This window comes from Coffea eugenioides, chromosome 10, assembly GCF_003713205.1.
Source record: "Coffea eugenioides isolate CCC68of chromosome 10, Ceug_1.0, whole genome shotgun sequence".
Taxonomy (NCBI): domain Eukaryota; kingdom Viridiplantae; phylum Streptophyta; class Magnoliopsida; order Gentianales; family Rubiaceae; genus Coffea; species Coffea eugenioides.
The window spans coordinates 33,220,600-33,238,549 of NC_040044.1; the positions used below are offsets into that span (position 1 = coordinate 33,220,600).

Here is a 17,950-nt window from a genome sequence, read left to right on the forward strand (position 1 = left end):
TGAACGACTTTTTTTTTATCAAACTTGAATGTTATTAAACATAAAGCGCTGTTCAAGTTTGACTTGACTAGTTGGTGAACTAGACTCGAACGGACTGTTACCAAGCCGAATTCGATTTGAATATCAAATAATTTGATTCATTTTTCAACTCTCTAACCTCAACTCCCCATCATATATGCTGTCCCCGATAATTGACAAAGCTTGTTCACGTTTTTTTCTCCTTCTCTCTTTTCTTCTCTTCTTTTTGTGCTGGGGTTGGGAGGGGGAGGGGCGGTGGTGTGTTGGTGGTGTTGGAGGAGGGATTATAATTAAGCAACAGCTCTTGGCAAAGTTAATTCAAAAGATTTTTCTGAACAATATTTTCAGACAAGGCAATCATCAGACTGGCAAAATGAGAGACCAAATATGCCCCATTTTTCATTTTCAATCAGCCAGCCAAGTATATTGATATTTATAATACACCGCAATATCTTTGCAGTTACAGGGCCACTGAAACTTTGCACCAGAACCACCAAAGGCATGAAAGATTCTGAAGGAATCTGTACATAAGAGAACAAGATATTCAATCATCCTAGTTGGTGTAAGCAGCAACATCCAACAGCAGGCCTTCAGCAACCCCACTGGCATCCTGCTGGATTAAAAAGGATCGCCTGATGCATCTCTATGCATATTACTGTATTCAGTTTCACCACATTGAACACTCCATGCCAAGCCCATTGCATGTCAAAATCAGACCCTTGTAACGATTAAGATACTCCTGCATTCATTTCGAGTAAAGAATAAGCACGGAATAAATTGAACATATATCAGAACAAGAAAAAACCTCAAAAACAAAATTCAGATACTTACTACTATGTTGTAGTCATAGGCACGTAGCATTCCGTTCTGATCATATTCTTGACGTTTGACAGGATCACTCAAAACTGTATCACATAAAGCGACCACTCAACATCCACGATAAAATTATTGTAAGACTGGCCTAGATTACAGAAAGCTTTACTTTTCAGAGATAGAAGTCCATAGTTTCATAAGCAGATACACTGAATAACTGACGCTAGACAATAGAATCATATATCTATAACACTGCTACAATATAATATCATGCAGTGAAGATTCAAAATGGGGTACAGCTTAGAGATGCATGAGAAATATGAGAGCAGCACTATTCTAGTTGCACTTCTTTTCCCTCTTCTGAAGGAGTAAAAGACATTCATTGTAGATGTAAATAGGCCAAGAGCCACGCATTGTTGAGAGTGGGCAATTGGCACCCCTCAACTTTGTGAAAATTGTTTTTAGGCTTGCAAGTTTAGAAATTTTTAAAATTGCTTGCCATCTCCCCCCACCCCCCCCCCCTCTCTCTCTCTCTCTTTTTCTAAAATCTATAGAATTCTCTTTCCTAAGTGCATTGCCCCCTAAAATCTATAAAATTCTCTTTCTAATGCATTTGCCCCCTTCCCCTAAAAACAAAATAATTAAAAATTTCATAATTGTTACCCTTCAGTTGAGCACAATTTAAATTCGACAACATATTTTTCATAGGGAAAAAATATTTGTTTTACGTGGACTTTCATTGACTTTAACTCATAATTGCTACATTCCATGTGCTGCTGGAGATTGACCCCTAACCCTCGGGTCATGACTCCGCCATTGCCAAGAGCAATAATAAAATCTCATTTATCTGGATATACTTGTTTAAATAACATATCCAAAATCCTTTTCTCAACTCCTCAAGGATGACATCTCAATGCAGTTCCTCCAGTTAGCTTGATATTAGGATTACACATTTTTAGCAGTAGTTGTTGCACCTCACTTTGCCTAATTTTTCCTCCTCTCATATGCTTGTAACTGCTAAATGAGGAATGAAGTTCCTTACATGCTCTAACTGTTTTCCATTTGTGTCATACACACTCTAAACCTGACATATTCTTCATATATTGCCTAATTTCTAAATGTTTTCTATGCATTTTTTTAATCTCGTCTTCTGATATTTCACTGAAAAGTCTTAACTTGTGAAACAGAAGCACAGCTACATCACTACATTAGGTTATAGTCCCACAAAAGCTAAATCAAACTCATTCAGTCCAACAGGTACGCAGCTCTTATGTGATACATGAGACACAGGCCTCTTAGTAATGTCATCTCAACTTGATCATTTGAGGTGCATCATTCTTTTATCATCAAAAAGATGCACAAGGGTACAGCACTTGCATCAACTCCTCATGACATAAGACAAGTACCCCCCCCCCCCCCCAAAAAAAAAGGGGAAAACCCACAAAAAATCCACCAAAAAAAAAAAAGTGCACATCCTTGGCTTGTTGCAGGAGGGGAAAGGTGGAAGAAGCTCAGAATATATCTCTATCTTGATTTGACTAGATGCGATGCGAACACAATCATTGTCAACAGTGAACTGCTGGAAAATACATAGATCTCTAGAGAACCCTAAATCGAGATGAATTCTTCTCAACTAACACAAAAGGACATTAACTGGTCATGGCATCTACTAATGATCCTTAGCACAAACTAAATTTGAAAAGAGAACCCAACATCTCCATGTATCTACAATTTGTAAAGAGAACTCAAAACTCAGCAACTAAGAAAGTGTAAGAGAGAAATATGCTGCCACCACTCCTCAATGATTCAAAAGCAATTAGAAAGAAAAAATCCAAGAGATAAAAAGGAGGAGAAGAACAACATGATATGCATAATTTTAGCCATCTCAGTCACAGAAAAGGACCATGATTTTGCAGCAAGCCCAGGCAACACAAAACTTTCAATGGTTGCCAAGAGGCAGCATCCGAAATTTCATGTAGCTAAAAAAAAAACTCCAAGTCAAGGAGTCAAACAGGAAATTATTACAGTCACAAACTATAAGCAGAAAGATCTTGTCTAATTCAGAAATTAATGGCCTCTGGTGTTCTTCTTTTAATTACAGCCTCTGGCCCTGTGTCAAATACATAATTGCTCTACAGCTCCTTAAATATCAAATTTTTGTTTCAGATTTGCATGTAACTAACGCATCAACATAGACATCTCCAAAAAAAATTGCACATGGATGAGTTGAAATCTATATATGCTTTCCTGCATCTATGTTGAAACTATCAGGAAAAAAAAAAAAAAGATAGAAAAATTGTCTCCACAGCAGGTAAGTTTCGAGAGGTTCCACAAATTCTCAACACATTCCTACAGCACTCAGCTCATAGCTACACTATGACATCAAATGCCACAACAATGTAGCTCTCTCTTGCTCTTTTTCACAATCTTGGTGTTACTACTGCATTAAAGGAATGGTTTCTTGGTTAAATGCATAAAAGATACTAAACAGCCTAACAATTATTTCTGCACTGAGGAAACATTAGGTAGTACTTTCCATGGACTCACTGATAGATTTTTCTAATACTGTATTTCTTAGTTCTGTTCATGTGTTCAATGTTCAGAACCACGAGCACTGTATCCAATTTTGTCATATCAAACCAAAATACCCAAGCCTGCGTACAGCCTTCATCCAAAAGATACCTCATTATAAAATGAATACTTGTAGTGTTAATGCCAATCAAACTTGGCATGAAGCAAGGAAATTTTCAGATACGATCTGACTTCTCTACTGGTAAACATAAATGATCATCTCACATGCAAGTTATGCCTTGAGGAAGCCAGAATCTGGCCTCATCAACTTCTGCATCAACCATTAATTGCATTCTCAAGCAACACTTTTAGCAAAATGTCATCCCAAAATGAACTGATATCCATGTGTGGAAAGCACCATATGAACAGCCATAACGTTTCCATCTCAAAAAAATCAAATTAACAGAGCATCACTCGAGCTCGTTAGTAAATTGTAATTAAGAAAACTGACAAAGTAAACTATTTCAACCAAAATTGTGGCCGTTGTAAGGGCTAAATTGATGAAATTACAATGCATTAACGAAACAACAAACCACACAAAACTGGAAACTGAAAATTTTATCTGCACTACCAGAAACAAATACCAAAAAAGAACCACAAGACATCAAATTTAAACCAAACTAAAATAAAGAAAATTCAAACCGTAAGAAAAAGAAAAAAAGAATAAAATTTTACCTTGATAAGCCTCATTTATCTCCTGAAATATAGAAGTAGCACAATCCTGGTCTTTTTGCTTATCCGGATGCCATTTCTGTCCGCATAAAAATTAAAATAAATAAATAAAATAATAACAATAATGAAAAAGCAAAACCCACCTCAAAATCAAGAACAATAAACATCACAACAGAAAAGCTTGACCTCTTTTAATTAGCTGGAGGGAAAATTTTTCCTGGTAAAGGGAAAATTTTTTTCCAAAAGAAAATGACAAGGTAACGCAAAAAAAAAGTGCTAACCAAAGCTAAACGGATATAATTGGATCGAATAGCTTCTTCCGTGGCATCATAATCAACTTCCAATATCCTATAATAATCCTGCAACATACACCATTCTGTAAGATTAAAAACATAGACCCAAATCAAGTAGGAATTTTGAATAATGTTGGTCGTGCAACAAACCTTAGGCTTAGCTAAAACTGACAAAAAATCGAAATTGAGATGGGATTGTTTTTCCTCCTGTTGTTGTTGCTCCTCGGATTCCGATGATGTCGATTCTGCTTCTTCAGCAGTTTGCTGCTGGGGCTGGGGTTGTTGCTGTTGCTGTTGTCGTTGCAAATAGTTATGGTTATCCCACTCGTCCCACATAATTTCTTTCTTTTTTTTCTTTTCCAACCCAATGGTAAGAAGTTCTCTTTTTTGGATAATAAAGGGAGGAAAGGTTTATACTAACTACTACTATATAACTTTCTTTATTATAGTAGTTGATAGCAGAGGAGAAGGGAGGGATGAAGAAGGAATGAGCTGTTGTCTATCGTTGCTGCAGGTTAAAGCAATGGTGGTGGGATTTATCTGATACGGTTTCAACTTTCAAGTCAATTTTGAAGAAAAAGGGGTTTTTTTTTTTTTTGAGGAAAAGGGAATTGATGCGGGCTAGGATTTGATTATATTTACGAAACTTTAGCCGCTATCGTTTAGTATTAATCTTTCATTTTCTGTGAAACAAAACTGATGAGAAATTCATCGTCATTCTTCTTTGTACCCAGTTGCCAACATCTATGCTGTAATTTGTCTCATTCCACCGACCATAGAAAGAAAAGAAATTTGACAAACCTTTTTTAAGCAAATGTTTCACAATAAAAATAAAAATAAAAATCTAGTAGTACTACTTCTCTTTGTGGTGCAAAAGTAGGGGAAGAAAAAAATCTACTACTTGACTAATATATGGTGGCACCATACTTGGTATTTAGCAAAGATAGTTAATTGGATAGTTACTTGGTATTATACTTGGTAGCAGTATTTAGCAAAGATAGTTAATTGGATAAGTTTTATTGTCCAAAAAATAAAAAAACTGCTCCTGTTAAATATGAGTAATCTTATATACATTGATAGTATATATAATATCATCGTTAAATTCATCCCATCTATACAAATATTGAATTTTAAATTTAAATTTTACATAATTATCATTTATCTAACACTGACAGTGTACACTGTTAGTATAAGAAAAGATTAATCCATTAACTATGGACCTACTAATAAAAATATGACTTCCAAGAATTTTTGTTGGATAATTTCAAACACTTTCATCTTCAATAATTCCCCTTGTTTCATGAAAAAAAAAAAAGCTCTATAATTCAGCTGAACATTTTATTGGATAATTGTGGGAATTTTTTATATGCATACGCTACAATTTGATAGGGCAATTTGAGACGTGCGCAGAAGTGCTGCGTGTATGAATTTTAAACCTCTCGCGTGGCAAAAGGACAAGGAAAAGATCCCAAAAAAGTGAGAAAAATGACTAAACAAAGCAACGTTGGTTGGGCTGGATTTCCAACTTCCCTGCTTTAAATCCTTTGGAAAGGCCTATGATGAATGGGCTCAGTCGACATTGTTGCTAATGGGCCTTTTCGCATAAATCCATGACATTGAACAGAGGGCTAGTTTGGGATCGTCCGATGAAACCTTTGTTTATTCTTTGGGTTGGGTACACCTTTATTTTAAGGGGAAGATATCCACAAGACAAGGGTAGGCTAGTCTCCATCATTCCATAGGCTAGTCTCCGTCATTCCATCTGCATTTTTGTGGCTTAAGGATATCAATGTAAGCATCAGACATCTTTCTTTCTTTTTTTTTTTTTGTTTTTTTAAGCATGATACATTTCAAAAATTTTTTTCTAGCAATGGACGGGTGAAATTTAAGAAGCGACGAGGGACAGGAGATAAAAAAACTCAAAATCTCTGCGTTCTGCAGAAGCATGATACACCTTGAAATCCTTTTACGACATAATTGATAATTAGTGAAAGCTATTAGAGCCTCTCCAATAATTCTTGCAAATTCAAGGTCTTCTTCTTCTTCATGCCCTTTTTTTTGTCAGAAAGAACCATGTGACTTGATTTGATAGTATGCAAGTCTCTCATGACATGAACTACTGAAAGTAGTAATAGTTTCTTTCTATCAAAAAGGATTCATTTCACATCTGTTTCCAATGAGATTGGAATGAGATGTGTATAGCATTATTGTTTCAATTATGCCTTTTTAACCACACAAGTTCTATGGAGGAAGTTTGTAATCGCTTTGCCATGCGCAAATAGAAATAGTAGCAAATATCAATGCTGACATCAATCTGCCCAACCACCGAGTGGGTGCTTCACTTTCTTCTTGTTCACTTTTCCCCTACAAAATCAACTCACAAGTCTCAAAGCACTCATCTTAGCATGAAACGATTGCACAATGTGCCCAATTTTAAACAACTTTCTGTTCAATTGCTGCTTTTCACAAAATTTTTGGGTGAGTATGACCAGAATGCAAAGCAAAGGGCCAAACTTGAAAGAGTATCCTTCTTAGAAGCTTTACATCATTTGAGCTGTACAAAAGGAAAAAAGAGCATGAGATTCCTCATGTTCTTAACTGTTGCCAAGCCTATTGCTTGTAAGCATTTTTTAACATCCAGAATTTCGAGTACTGTTCTCCGTCCTTTCGAATAATTTTATGTAAAGATGCAAATGAATCGAATCGCTCGCGAACCGTCGCAGTGACTGCTTGAATCAATATGCCAAGGTAACTCCCACCACAACTCCTTGTAGAACACAGACATTCCTCATAAAAGACAAAACCCAAAATTAAGAATAACTCCAAATCCTTCAGAAACAAAAAAAAGAAAAAAAAAACATATCCTCCTACCTTATTTTAATTTCACAAAAAAGAAAACTGAAAAAAGTCGATAAATTTCCACCGTTTGTGTATCCTTGAAAAGGTCGCACCACACATGCTGTCAAGCCATAACTTAAATATCTCTGCCATAGCCAGCCTAAAATATGGCAAAAATCTGAAAAAAAATTCGAAGTTTTGTGAGATGTGAGAAGGAACTGTGATGACCGAGTATCAAGAAATATTCAATTCCTGCCTGCCTGCTGTGTTTGTGTCACCCTCCTCCAGGTTAAAAAATCAGCCCACGAGCCCCACGAGAAGCACCAACCAATCAAAACCCCAAACTTCAATTGCTGATGCTCTTTGATGGTCAAATACTGTAAAAAAAGCAGGCAACATAACACTTAAAGATCTACTACTTTCTACTGCCATTGCACTGTACTGCTTTTCTCCTCTCAAATTCAACTCTTTCCAATGTCCTAAAAGCTCGCCGAGCCATACTTTGGTTCTCATCGCTATTTCTTCCAAGACCTTTGATCAATCAATCATGGCTTCCTCACTCTCGGGCATCTGTTTCAACCCACCAAAACCCACTCAAAACCCACCTTCCCAAACCCCTCCCCCATTCCAAAAATTCAATCTTTCCTTCCAAAACAAGCCCGCAACTACCAGATTCTCAGTCCAGGCGGTGGCGCGTGAAGTCCAACCGCCAATCGCGAACTCCACTAATGACGCCGTTCCGAAGTCCTCTTCCTCATCTTTATCTTCAAAATCAGCAGTTTCTCTGGAGAAAGATCAGAGGGCCTTGTGGAAGAGGTACGTAGACTGGCTGTACCAGCACAAGGAGCTCGGGCTGTACTTGGACATCAGTCGGGTCGCTTTTACTGATGAATTTGTGGAAGAAATGGAGCCCAGAATGCAGAAGGCGTTTAAGGATATGCAGGAGCTGGAAAAAGGGGCGATTGCTAACCCTGATGAAGGGAGGATGGTGGGTCATTATTGGTTGAGGAGCCCTAAGCTTGCACCTAATAGTTTTTTGAGGCTGCAGATTGAGAATACTCTGGAAGCTGTTTTCCAGTTTGCAAATGATGTCATCAGCGGTAAGGTCAGTTTATAAAGTTTCGTGCTTTTCTCAATCTTTTCTTCTTTTTCCAGTGATCTTGATTTGGGTTTGAGGTGAATTTTTTGCAGATTTTCATTTTGGAAAGTTATGATTTTTAAATGATTGCAGAAAATAGCATAACCTTCATTTAAGGCCTGTCTGATGATGGGGCATGAATGCAAAAGCTGCAAACATTATGTGCTGATTTCGTTTGTAATGTGCGTATTCTTATTATATTTTGTGCTAAATAAGTAAATAAAAGAAGTATGATATTCTGTTTAAACTCTGGATATCTAGAGGTTAGGCATCTAAAACCCCATCAACACCTTTCTTTAGAAACTCCGGTGGTAACAAATAAACTTAATGCTGTAGAGGCAATACCGGAGTTTTCGGATTTCTGACTTTGTACTGGACGCTTATAAAAATGATCTTTTATTTCTCCCTCTTTTAAATGTTGGGAGAATTTGACGTACCTTACTGCTTGTGCATTTCAGGAAAACGGCAGAAGTTAACGGTTGGGAGTTTATTGTAACATGTAAATTATCCCTCAAACAGATGGTGCTTTTTATTTTCTAATTCTTGATGTGTTTCTGCACGTGGGTAACTCATGCTAAAAATATTTTAGTTAAGATTATTTTGATCCTATTCTGGTTTTTAGGTATGAGATATGTATGTAGTAACTTTTATACTGATCATATGATAATCCCCAAACAAAGTTGAATGTTACTACACTTAATTTTTTTTTCATCTAATATTTTAAAGTTTAAACTGCAGATAAAGCCTCCTGCTCCAGCTGAAAGATTTACACAAATACTTTCTGTGGGAATTGGTGGTTCGGCTCTTGGACCTCAATTTGTTGCTGAGGCTCTGGCACCGGATAATCCTCCACTCAAGGTATTTGATAAATGTGTTTTAAACATTTGAGAATGATTCCCCCTGGCCCATCTTTGTTGGGTGTTTTTTTTGTTATCTGTGTGTGTGAGACAGAAAGGGGGGAGGTGGATCTAATTAATTGTGATTTTTGTAAATTGAGCATTCATTTTATTCAATCAATATCAACTAATTATAAACATGTACATTTGTTGCTTCTCCAAATGATGCTTTCTCACAAGGAAAGCATCTTCATTTAGTTTGAGTTTTGTTATTGTCATAGGAGATTCCAGTCAAATTTCTAGGTATTTGGTGATTGGTCACGAAATTATCTTGTTTTGGTAGAGGACCTTATGATCCTTTATTGTAGAAACCTTCCTTTAAGTGCCTGGTGGTACCCGTTAAGAACGTACTTGTTAAGTCCTAGCTAGATGATACTTTATCTTCTACTCTACTCTTTTGTGGACCTGATCAAATTTTTTCATCCTTCTGGCAGATAAGGTTCATAGACAATACAGATCCAGCTGGCATTGATCACCAGATTGCGCAGCTTGGTCCTGAGCTAGCAACCACACTTGTTATTGTGATCTCAAAGGTGCTCACTGAAGTCATCCTTTAGCTTTCTGGTTTAGTTTTATATTCGGTATGACTTAGAATCTTAGATGATTTATTTTATTTCCTTTATTTTACTCAAGAGTGGTGGCACTCCAGAAACAAGAAATGGATTGCTGGAAGTACAGAAGGCTTTCCGTGAAGCTGGCCTGGAGTTTGCGAAACAGGTCTTGATCTCAGGTTCTTGTTTCTACTTCTATTCGTTTTATGTCCTGGAGCACTTCTCTACCTCATTGGCAAAAAGCCAAAATTAAGAACAATTATGTGCATGAAGCACCAGCTACGAGTTTCTTGGCTGATTCTCTAAGCATGTTGCTGCTATGATCGAATGGTTTCCTTGTGCGTGGTGAAATTTTTATCTGATAACTTCTGCACAACGATTCCATGGAGCAGTTTATAGCTTTAAAATTGTTCCACAACATAATGATACTTTGCTTTCTAACTTTTGGTTACAGGGTGTTGCAATTACTCAAGAGAATTCATTACTTGACAATACTGCAAGAATTGAGGGTTGGTTGGCTAGATTCCCCATGTTTGACTGGGTTGGTGGTCGAACTTCTGAAATGTCTGCTGTTGGATTGCTTCCAGCTGCACTACAGGTTTATACTTTTTCTCCATTTTAATTTTAAACATTGCAGCTTTACAAAGTAGTGCTTTTATATTTCAGAAAGAATTAATTACTGTTGTTATGACTCCAGGGAATTGACATTAAGGAAATGCTTGCTGGTGCTGCATTGATGGATGAAGCAAATAGGACCACTGTGGTAAGTTCTACTGCTAAGCCTGAATGAGGTTGTCTTCTCATGTTTCTTTGCCAAACTAATACTGTGACAGTCATATTCAAAAAATTATTGAAGTTTAGAATTCTGAGTTCTAGGTATATGTTCTTTAATATACGCTTGATGCTCACAACTGTATGTTTTATAGGTAAAAAATAACCCAGCTGCATTGCTAGCTTTGTGTTGGTATTGGGCTACTGATGGCATTGGGTCAAAGGTTTGACTGGCTTTGGCTTCATTAGTTAGCATTAGACGCATTAGACCTCAAGTTGGTTGTGTTTTTCATAAACTTGGCTGATGTTCTCCACGTGTTATAATGCCTACAGGACATGGTTGTCCTTCCTTACAAGGACAGTCTATTATTGTTTAGTAGATATCTGCAGCAGCTGGTCATGGAATCTCTTGGAAAAGAGTTTGATCTTGATGGAAATCGGGTAGGTGTGAAGCTACTAGTTTGGTATCCTGTATGTAGAGGACTCTTGTTTTATTGGTGATGCAGCTGCTTATTCAAGTTCATTTACTGATTGCCTAAAGAAATATTTGAATATACTGGATCCTATTATTTTTTAGTGGTTTTCTCTGTGTTAAGGTTTAGAGGAAATTTGTGTTTTAGGATCGGTTGGCTGACCTTGAAAGTTATGAAGGTCACTTGAAAAGGAGTAGATCTTTGACTATTTTAACAATAACCAACACCAACTGCTCGCTCCCCACCCCCAACAAAAGGGAAAAAAATTTGTGCTACCCATCAACTCAAGTATTTATGTTGAAAATCAAAATATTGTTAGAATACATAGACTAGCTAGTGGGATCTGTTGGCTGACCTTGAAAGTTATGAATGTCACTTGAAAGGGAGTAGATCTAGGGATGGCAATGCGCGGGCACCCGCCCTGCGGGGGGCTCTCGGGGCGGGGGTTGGGGCGGGGGGGAATTTTTTCCCCCCGTTTAGAAACGGGGCGGGGGCGGGGGTATACTCCCCCCCCATCCCCCGCCCCGCCACCCGCAAAAAAAAAGTATATATATAAAATAAATATATATAATATGTAATTTAATTAGTTATAAACTTATGATAATGATATTATTAGTTAGATGTATTATATAATGTATATTAATGTATGTAATATAATTGATATTATCAATTATATGAATAATTAGACATGTCTACTAATAGAATTTATTAATTAGTTATACTAAATTTACTAATACATTTATACTAAATTTCTAATTACACTTAATAGAATAACACTTTTTTTTTCAAAAAAAAGCACAAACACAATAATGAATTAGCGATTGTATTTGTACCAAAAGTGAAAACTTGACTATTTTAGTTGTATTTATTTCATCATGTTGGATTGTATTCAAATAACTTTTATTTGATTGTTTTTATGAGTTTCAATTGTAAAATTACAATGAATAATAACTTGATGATGTGTTGATATTTAGTACTTGATTATTTATTAAAATTTAACTATAATAAAATTTTATGAACTCCGCGAGGACAATTTTATTAACCCCGCGGGGGAAGCGGGGCGGGGCGGGACGGGGGGAGTGGGAGGCGGGGGACGGGGCGGGGGTCGGGGGGAATTAATAGGCAACGGGGCGGGGGGTGGGGGAGGGGTCCCCCTCCCCAACCCCGCCCCGTTGCCATCCCTAAGTAGATCTTTGACTATTTAACATTAACCAAACAAAAAAAAAGGCTAAAGGGAGGAAAAATTTATTTGTGCCACCCATCAACTCAAGAATTTATGCTGAAAAGTAAAATATTGTTAGAATACATAGACTAGCTAGTGGGATATAAATATTACCTTGATTACCCTTTGGCTCATCATTTTTTGGTTATCTCCTTGCTCTTTTTTGCTTCGCTCAAAGACAATGTAGAGATCTCTTTAATTAGCAAAACTGTTGAGTTCTTTTCCCTTGCCTCTTTCTGTATATAAGATTTGAGATAAATCTCATACTTCATAGTGGGAGCAATCCTTACCCCCCACCACCACCACCACCACCGACAACAACAAAAGAAGAAGAAGGAAAAAAAATGGAAAAAAGAAAAACCAAGCTAGTTTTTTCTCTTAGGACATATTGTCTGAACAAAGTTTTAACCTTTTTCTGTTTGATATAAAACTTTTGATTTCCTTGTGATCATGGTGCTTTGATTAATTGCCATGAAAAAGCTAGAAAATGAGTGTATAGCATGGTCCAGAGGCCTTGTAAACTTGACACCTGATCACTCACCTTATGAACCATTCTGAAGAGAGAGATACATAGGTAATCATCTCAATATGGGGAATTGTCATCTCAAATTTTATGTTCCTTAGACAAATCAATCTGCAAATGAAGTCAAAAGTAGGCGGGCTAGAGCTTTATATTATGTTTCCCGCAAAGTATTTCCTTTGTTTGGGCCCATTCATTCATCATGTCAAGTTTCCTACAAATTGGAAGTTCTAAGTCTTGACATGCTCTTCCTTGAAAGTTGCTTTTTGCTTCGTGATTGCTCAGGTGAATCAAGGGATCAGTGTCTATGGAAACAAAGGGAGCACAGATCAGCACGCGTAGGTTTCATCCTAGCATTGGTGATTTATAGTTTAAGACTTTTTAAGATTTCTTCAACTTGGTCATGATAAATCCATCATATTTTCATTTGCAGCTACATTCAACAGCTGAGGGAGGGTGTAAATAACTTCTTTGTGACTTTCATTGAAGTGTTACGTGACAGACCCCCTGGTCATGATTGGGAACTCGAACCAGGGGTTACCTGTGGTGACTACCTGTTTGGGATGTTGCATGTTGGTTCTCTTTCCCTTCTCCATGCTTTGTGCTGTATGAGATTAGTGCCGATAAGTTTTCTGTATTGGAAAGTAATTGATGGAGACTTCTTAAAATTGTTGAGATGCTTTATGTTCTTGTTATAATGCAAATCGAAACTTGATCTCACTCTTACAGGGAACAAGGTCAGCTCTGTATGCAAATGATAGGGAGTCTATTAGTGTTACTGTTCAAGAAGTGACGCCTAGATCTGTTGGGGCTTTAGTAGCGCTTTATGAAAGAGCTGTTGGGATATACGCCTCACTTGTCAACATCAATGCTTACCATCAACCCGGTAACATATTTTTCTTTGAAAAGAATTGAAGCAACTTCAGATTCTCTTTTGACTGAACTGTAGATTTTCTTCCAACTTTAGTCTTGTATATGGGATCAAACTTTCACTGTTTGCTCCTTATCCTGTCATTTTTTATTTTTTTATTTTTTGTGGTTACTGACAGTTCTTATATGAATATTAGGTGTCGAAGCAGGCAAAAAAGCAGCAGGAGAAGTTCTAGCTCTTCAAAAGCGTGTCCTTGCTGTACTTAATGAAGCAAGGTACGCTTAAACATTCTCATATGATGAAGCCCCAAAGCATTATACTTGCAGTTTCAGAGATTAAGGTTCTTCAATTTTGTTGTGGACACATTTTTGGGAAAGAATGCAGAATTGGTTAGCTACAAACATCCTTTCCATCTTGTGTCTGGAACGTAAGGTCTGGCTTTTTTGATATAACAATGTGCAATATAACATTACAAAATACAGCTGAGTTCAAAGATCTGCAGAAATCCTAATGTTCCAGGGTTGAGTGAATTATTGTGGTCGAAAAATAAGTGACAATTGCGAGAAAAAAAAGGACCCTATCCCACCATGCTTTTGTGGGCGTGGCATATGGTGTCTGAATAATACATTGACTCGTAAAATTGCCAGAGTTTTGTGAAGGCTACTGAACATCTTCCATTTGACCTTTGTATTTATGTTCTCTGAAATACTTTGGTCACTGACTATGCTAATATTTTTCAGCTGTAAAGAGCCCGTTGAACCTTTAACACTTGAAGAAGTTGCGGACCGTTGTCATGCTTCAGAAGATGTACTCCCCTTTATCTCTCTCATCAGTTTCTTCCCATGGAAGCTAATATGTTATTGGTTTATCTTTGCATTTACATTTTCTTTGACTGTTTTCTCCGTCGCTGTTGTCTGCAGATTGAAATGATCTTCAAGATAATTGCTCATATGGCTGCCAACGACAGAGCCATCATTGCTGAAGGCAGTTGTGGTTCACCTCGGAGCATCAAAGTATTCTTGGGCGAGTGTAATGTCGATGAGTTGTACGCATAAACACACAAATAAAAGCCTCATGTTTTCTTGTCTGTTGAGTCTCACATAAAATAGGTTCTGACCACAGATTTTTTGATGGTTGTTGATTACTGAAGATGCGCTACTGGCTTTGTCAACGAATAAAAATATCTCTGTCAATGGAAACTAGGATTGAAAAATCTGCTCAGAGACCCTCGCGTTTGTAGTTGTTTTTTTTTTTTTTGTATTCATAACTGGGGAAAAGATTCTGGTGGCCGTTTATAGCACTGCCAAGGCATGGAATATTGAAATTGGAACAAGAAGTGACTGAAGTTGGTAAATGTACTAGTGATCAGGGTTGTCCAAGTAAGGTTGTTGGTTGTTTTGTGTACGGAAGCTGCATTAACGCTTACCCTGGATAGTTCCAAATTTACATTCCAGAGGGCAACAGAGCAAAATCAAGAGCCAATTCTTGATAGTGAAAAAGGAAAAAAGAAAAGGATTCGAGATAATGACGAAAATGTTGTTATAGCGCTGGTGTTTGGCGATGTCTCAACTAGCTAAAATGGCCCTTAAATTTCTTAGGCTTGGCAAAAAAATTGCCCTTAAATTTCTTGGATTTGGTAATTTGTGAGGACAAGATGTCAGCTAGTTGACTAAAACCAGAAGAAAAGGCAGGGAACTGAAGGAAGTAAGGCAAGAAAGCGAGTGCAATGGCCAAGCTTACTCTTGTGAAGGCAGAATCAAACTTTGCCACCCTTTCCATTTTCTAGCTCAATAGAGAGAATAAAACAGAATGACAAAATCAATCCTCAGTTAATCTTTTCAAATTTGGGTCGCCATATTTGATGAAAATGACAGACTAAAAGAAAGCAACCCCAGCTCTGGAGCACTTTGTGGTCACAATCTTGAAATTTTTCTGTAGTCTGTCTGATAGTAGTCACATGGGCCTTTGAGCGACTAAACATCAAATCTGACAGACAGCTGCTGCCAAGCTATCCATGCTAAGTTCAATTTTTTGGTCGTATTTCGTTGGCAACATGTACCACCAACCTTGTTGGTGACAGATTTTTAGTAATCAAACTGAACCATAGCCAACCCCATTGATGGGCTATGTTCGTGGACGATTTGTAAGAATTTTTATACATCATTTATGATTTTGTGAACATACCTTGACTCGTGATGGTGATCGAAGCAATTGCCGGTAGCAAATTTTCCAAAATGGAAAACCAGTTATGCCAAACGGTTGGACTTGTCTGCTGCTGCGATGATGATGACCGTGTTCCTGGTTTGAAGCTCAAATTTTGTAATGATGATTGAGAAAGCTTTAATTTGAAAACCATCAAACAAAACCACATCATTCTCCAGTCTTTTCTTAGCTAAAGTGATGGCCACCTTAAACATTCATTCAACCCTGCAGGTATTCATCTTTATAGTTTATGATTGAATATAACTACAACAGTGAGAGTTGCAGATTGTGGGGCTTCTAAGTCGATTGGGTAGCATATAAAAGTCGATCGATCATGCAAGCGGAATGATATTTTAAATTTTTTTTTTTTTTTTGCAAGTCATGCTTACCCAACAGATGATATTAAGTTTTGATGATTCCCTAACTAAGTTTTACTAGTACAGAGTATTACTCAATCACCAACTGCACTATATATTTTGTGTGTCTATTATTCTCTCTCGCAATTACACACATATGTTTCTTTTTTTTTTTTTATAACCAAGTAACTCCAACTGCAAAAACTTCCCTTCTTTTTCAAGCGATTGATACCTTTAAATCCATCTTATCTCTACTGCAAGCAAGATTGTAAAAGCTGCATTCATGTTTGGGCATTATATTTTCTGCATTTATCTTATTTCAAGCGAGTTTTTTTTTTTTTTTTTTTGTATTTTATTCCATTAGTAGACCGATATATAAGTCACTTTAATTGTCATAATTTCATTTATTTCTAGTTAGATTTAAATTTGTTTTTTTTGGTACACGTGCAACAGTATCAAATTGCAATGGATTTACTTCGAGTTTCTAACTCTCGTTAACAGTCTCTTACTTACTAAGGTTCCGTTTGATAAAACTGAATCTAAATTCTGAATTCTGAAATCTGAATACTGAAATAATTAATTTGCTGAATTTTAAACACTGAAAAGAAATATATAAATGTCCGAATTTTAATGTTAAACCTATTTATACTTTTTGATAAACATTTATAACTGAATGATTAATAAGTTAAATTTGACAATTTTGCCCTTATATATTTTCATCCAAAAAAGAAATAGAACCTATGATTTAATTAGTTTAAAATTGTTAGGTATGAAAATGCCAAACTTCGAGTTTTTATTTTTTTATTTTATTCCATTACTAGACCGAGATATAAGTCACTTTAATTGTCATAAATTTTATTTATTTCTAGTTATATTTAAAAAAAAATTTGTACACGTGCAACAGTATCAAATTGCAATTTTCTAACTCTTGTTAACAGTCTCTTACTTACTAAATAACTAAATAAAGTTCTCTATATGATTCAAACAAAAAAAAAAATATTCCTCAATTTTTTGGGCAAATCTTTCTCAGGTTGTATAATTAGTGAACCTTTAATTGAGCATTTGACAAATTTTGACCAAAGTTAACAAAAGCAACTTTAATTTGAATACACTCGTACGTTCATCGTCCAGTTTAATCTCAAAGCTAATCTGTCCCATCTGGGCATAAATAATTATAAGCACCATAGATGAGACCATATATATTTGTTAGTTGATGCAATTCTATCTTTGGTTGCTCGAAATACACATTTCAACCTTATTTATTTATTTCATCTTTTTGGATACTCGAAGTTTTATTTTATTGGGTTTGCCTTCTGCCAAAAAAAAAAAAAAAAAAGAACTTAGTTTTGAAGTTTTCAGTAAAATCAGTAGTAGTTTTGTAAAAGGAGTGGATCATCCGATGATGAAGAGAGAATAGAACAACCATACCCTCCCTCCCTATTCAACTATTGGATTACTTGAACAAACATTCGTTCTTGTTCTTTTGTTCACAACGTCACGTCGACAAGGACAGCATACAATACTATTTTAGGCCCAGGCATCAATCTATCGAGCTGAAGTATAAACACTTGAAACAATTAATGGATTCTCACACGTAGAGCTGTATAGAAATTTGATGACATGCTACATAACCCTTAATTACAATTGCTTGATAATGACACACTACATAATCCCTAGTTACAATATACTCGTTTCAATTGCTATTTTTTAAAAATGACTGAAAAATATATTCATGAAAAATTGTA

At 36.4% G+C, this 17,950-nt stretch overlaps 2 protein-coding genes across 2 annotated transcripts; one reads left to right on the forward strand and one right to left on the reverse strand.

Annotated features, from left to right (window-relative positions):
- Positions 1–322: 322 nt before the first annotated feature.
- LOC113750874 (chaperone protein DnaJ) lies at positions 323–5,014 on the reverse strand. The gene is made up of 5 exons (XM_027294812.1): positions 4,518–5,014; positions 4,356–4,433; positions 4,078–4,153; positions 850–923; positions 323–757 (listed from the first exon to the last, which is right to left on the reverse strand). Exons 1-5 carry the CDS (start codon positions 4,701–4,703, stop codon positions 686–688), a joined length of 486 nt encoding a protein of 161 aa, XP_027150613.1. The 5' UTR covers positions 4,704–5,014; the 3' UTR covers positions 323–685.
- Positions 5,015–7,422: 2,408 nt separating this feature from the next.
- Positions 7,423–14,998, forward strand: LOC113749371 (glucose-6-phosphate isomerase 1, chloroplastic). The gene is made up of 14 exons (XM_027293076.1): positions 7,423–8,310; positions 9,082–9,201; positions 9,674–9,772; positions 9,873–9,956; positions 10,245–10,388; positions 10,488–10,553; positions 10,717–10,785; positions 10,895–11,002; positions 13,062–13,114; positions 13,210–13,348; positions 13,506–13,662; positions 13,844–13,922; positions 14,388–14,454; positions 14,568–14,998. Exons 1-14 carry the CDS (start codon positions 7,753–7,755, stop codon positions 14,700–14,702), a joined length of 1,878 nt encoding a protein of 625 aa, XP_027148877.1. The 5' UTR covers positions 7,423–7,752; the 3' UTR covers positions 14,703–14,998.
- Positions 14,999–17,950: the final 2,952 nt, after the last annotated feature.

Coding starts and splice junctions, on each gene's coding strand:
- LOC113749371 (XM_027293076.1), top strand. CDS start 7,753: ATGGCTTCCTCACTCTCGGGCATCTGTTTCAACCCACCAAAACCCACT. Junction 10,389..10,487: donor TGCTTCCAGCTGCACTACAG/GTTTATACTTTT, acceptor TTATGACTCCAG/GGAATTGACATTAAGGAAAT. Junction 10,786..10,894: donor CTGATGGCATTGGGTCAAAG/GTTTGACTGGCT, acceptor TAATGCCTACAG/GACATGGTTGTCCTTCCTTA.
- LOC113750874 (XM_027294812.1), bottom strand. CDS start 4,703: ATGTGGGACGAGTGGGATAACCATAACTATTTGCAACGACAACAGCAA. Junction 4,434..4,517: donor CAGTTTTAGCTAAGCCTAAG/GTTTGTTGCACG, acceptor TGTATGTTGCAG/GATTATTATAGGATATTGGA. Junction 758..849: donor CCTATGACTACAACATAGTA/GTAAGTATCTGA, acceptor AAATGAATGCAG/GAGTATCTTAATCGTTACAA.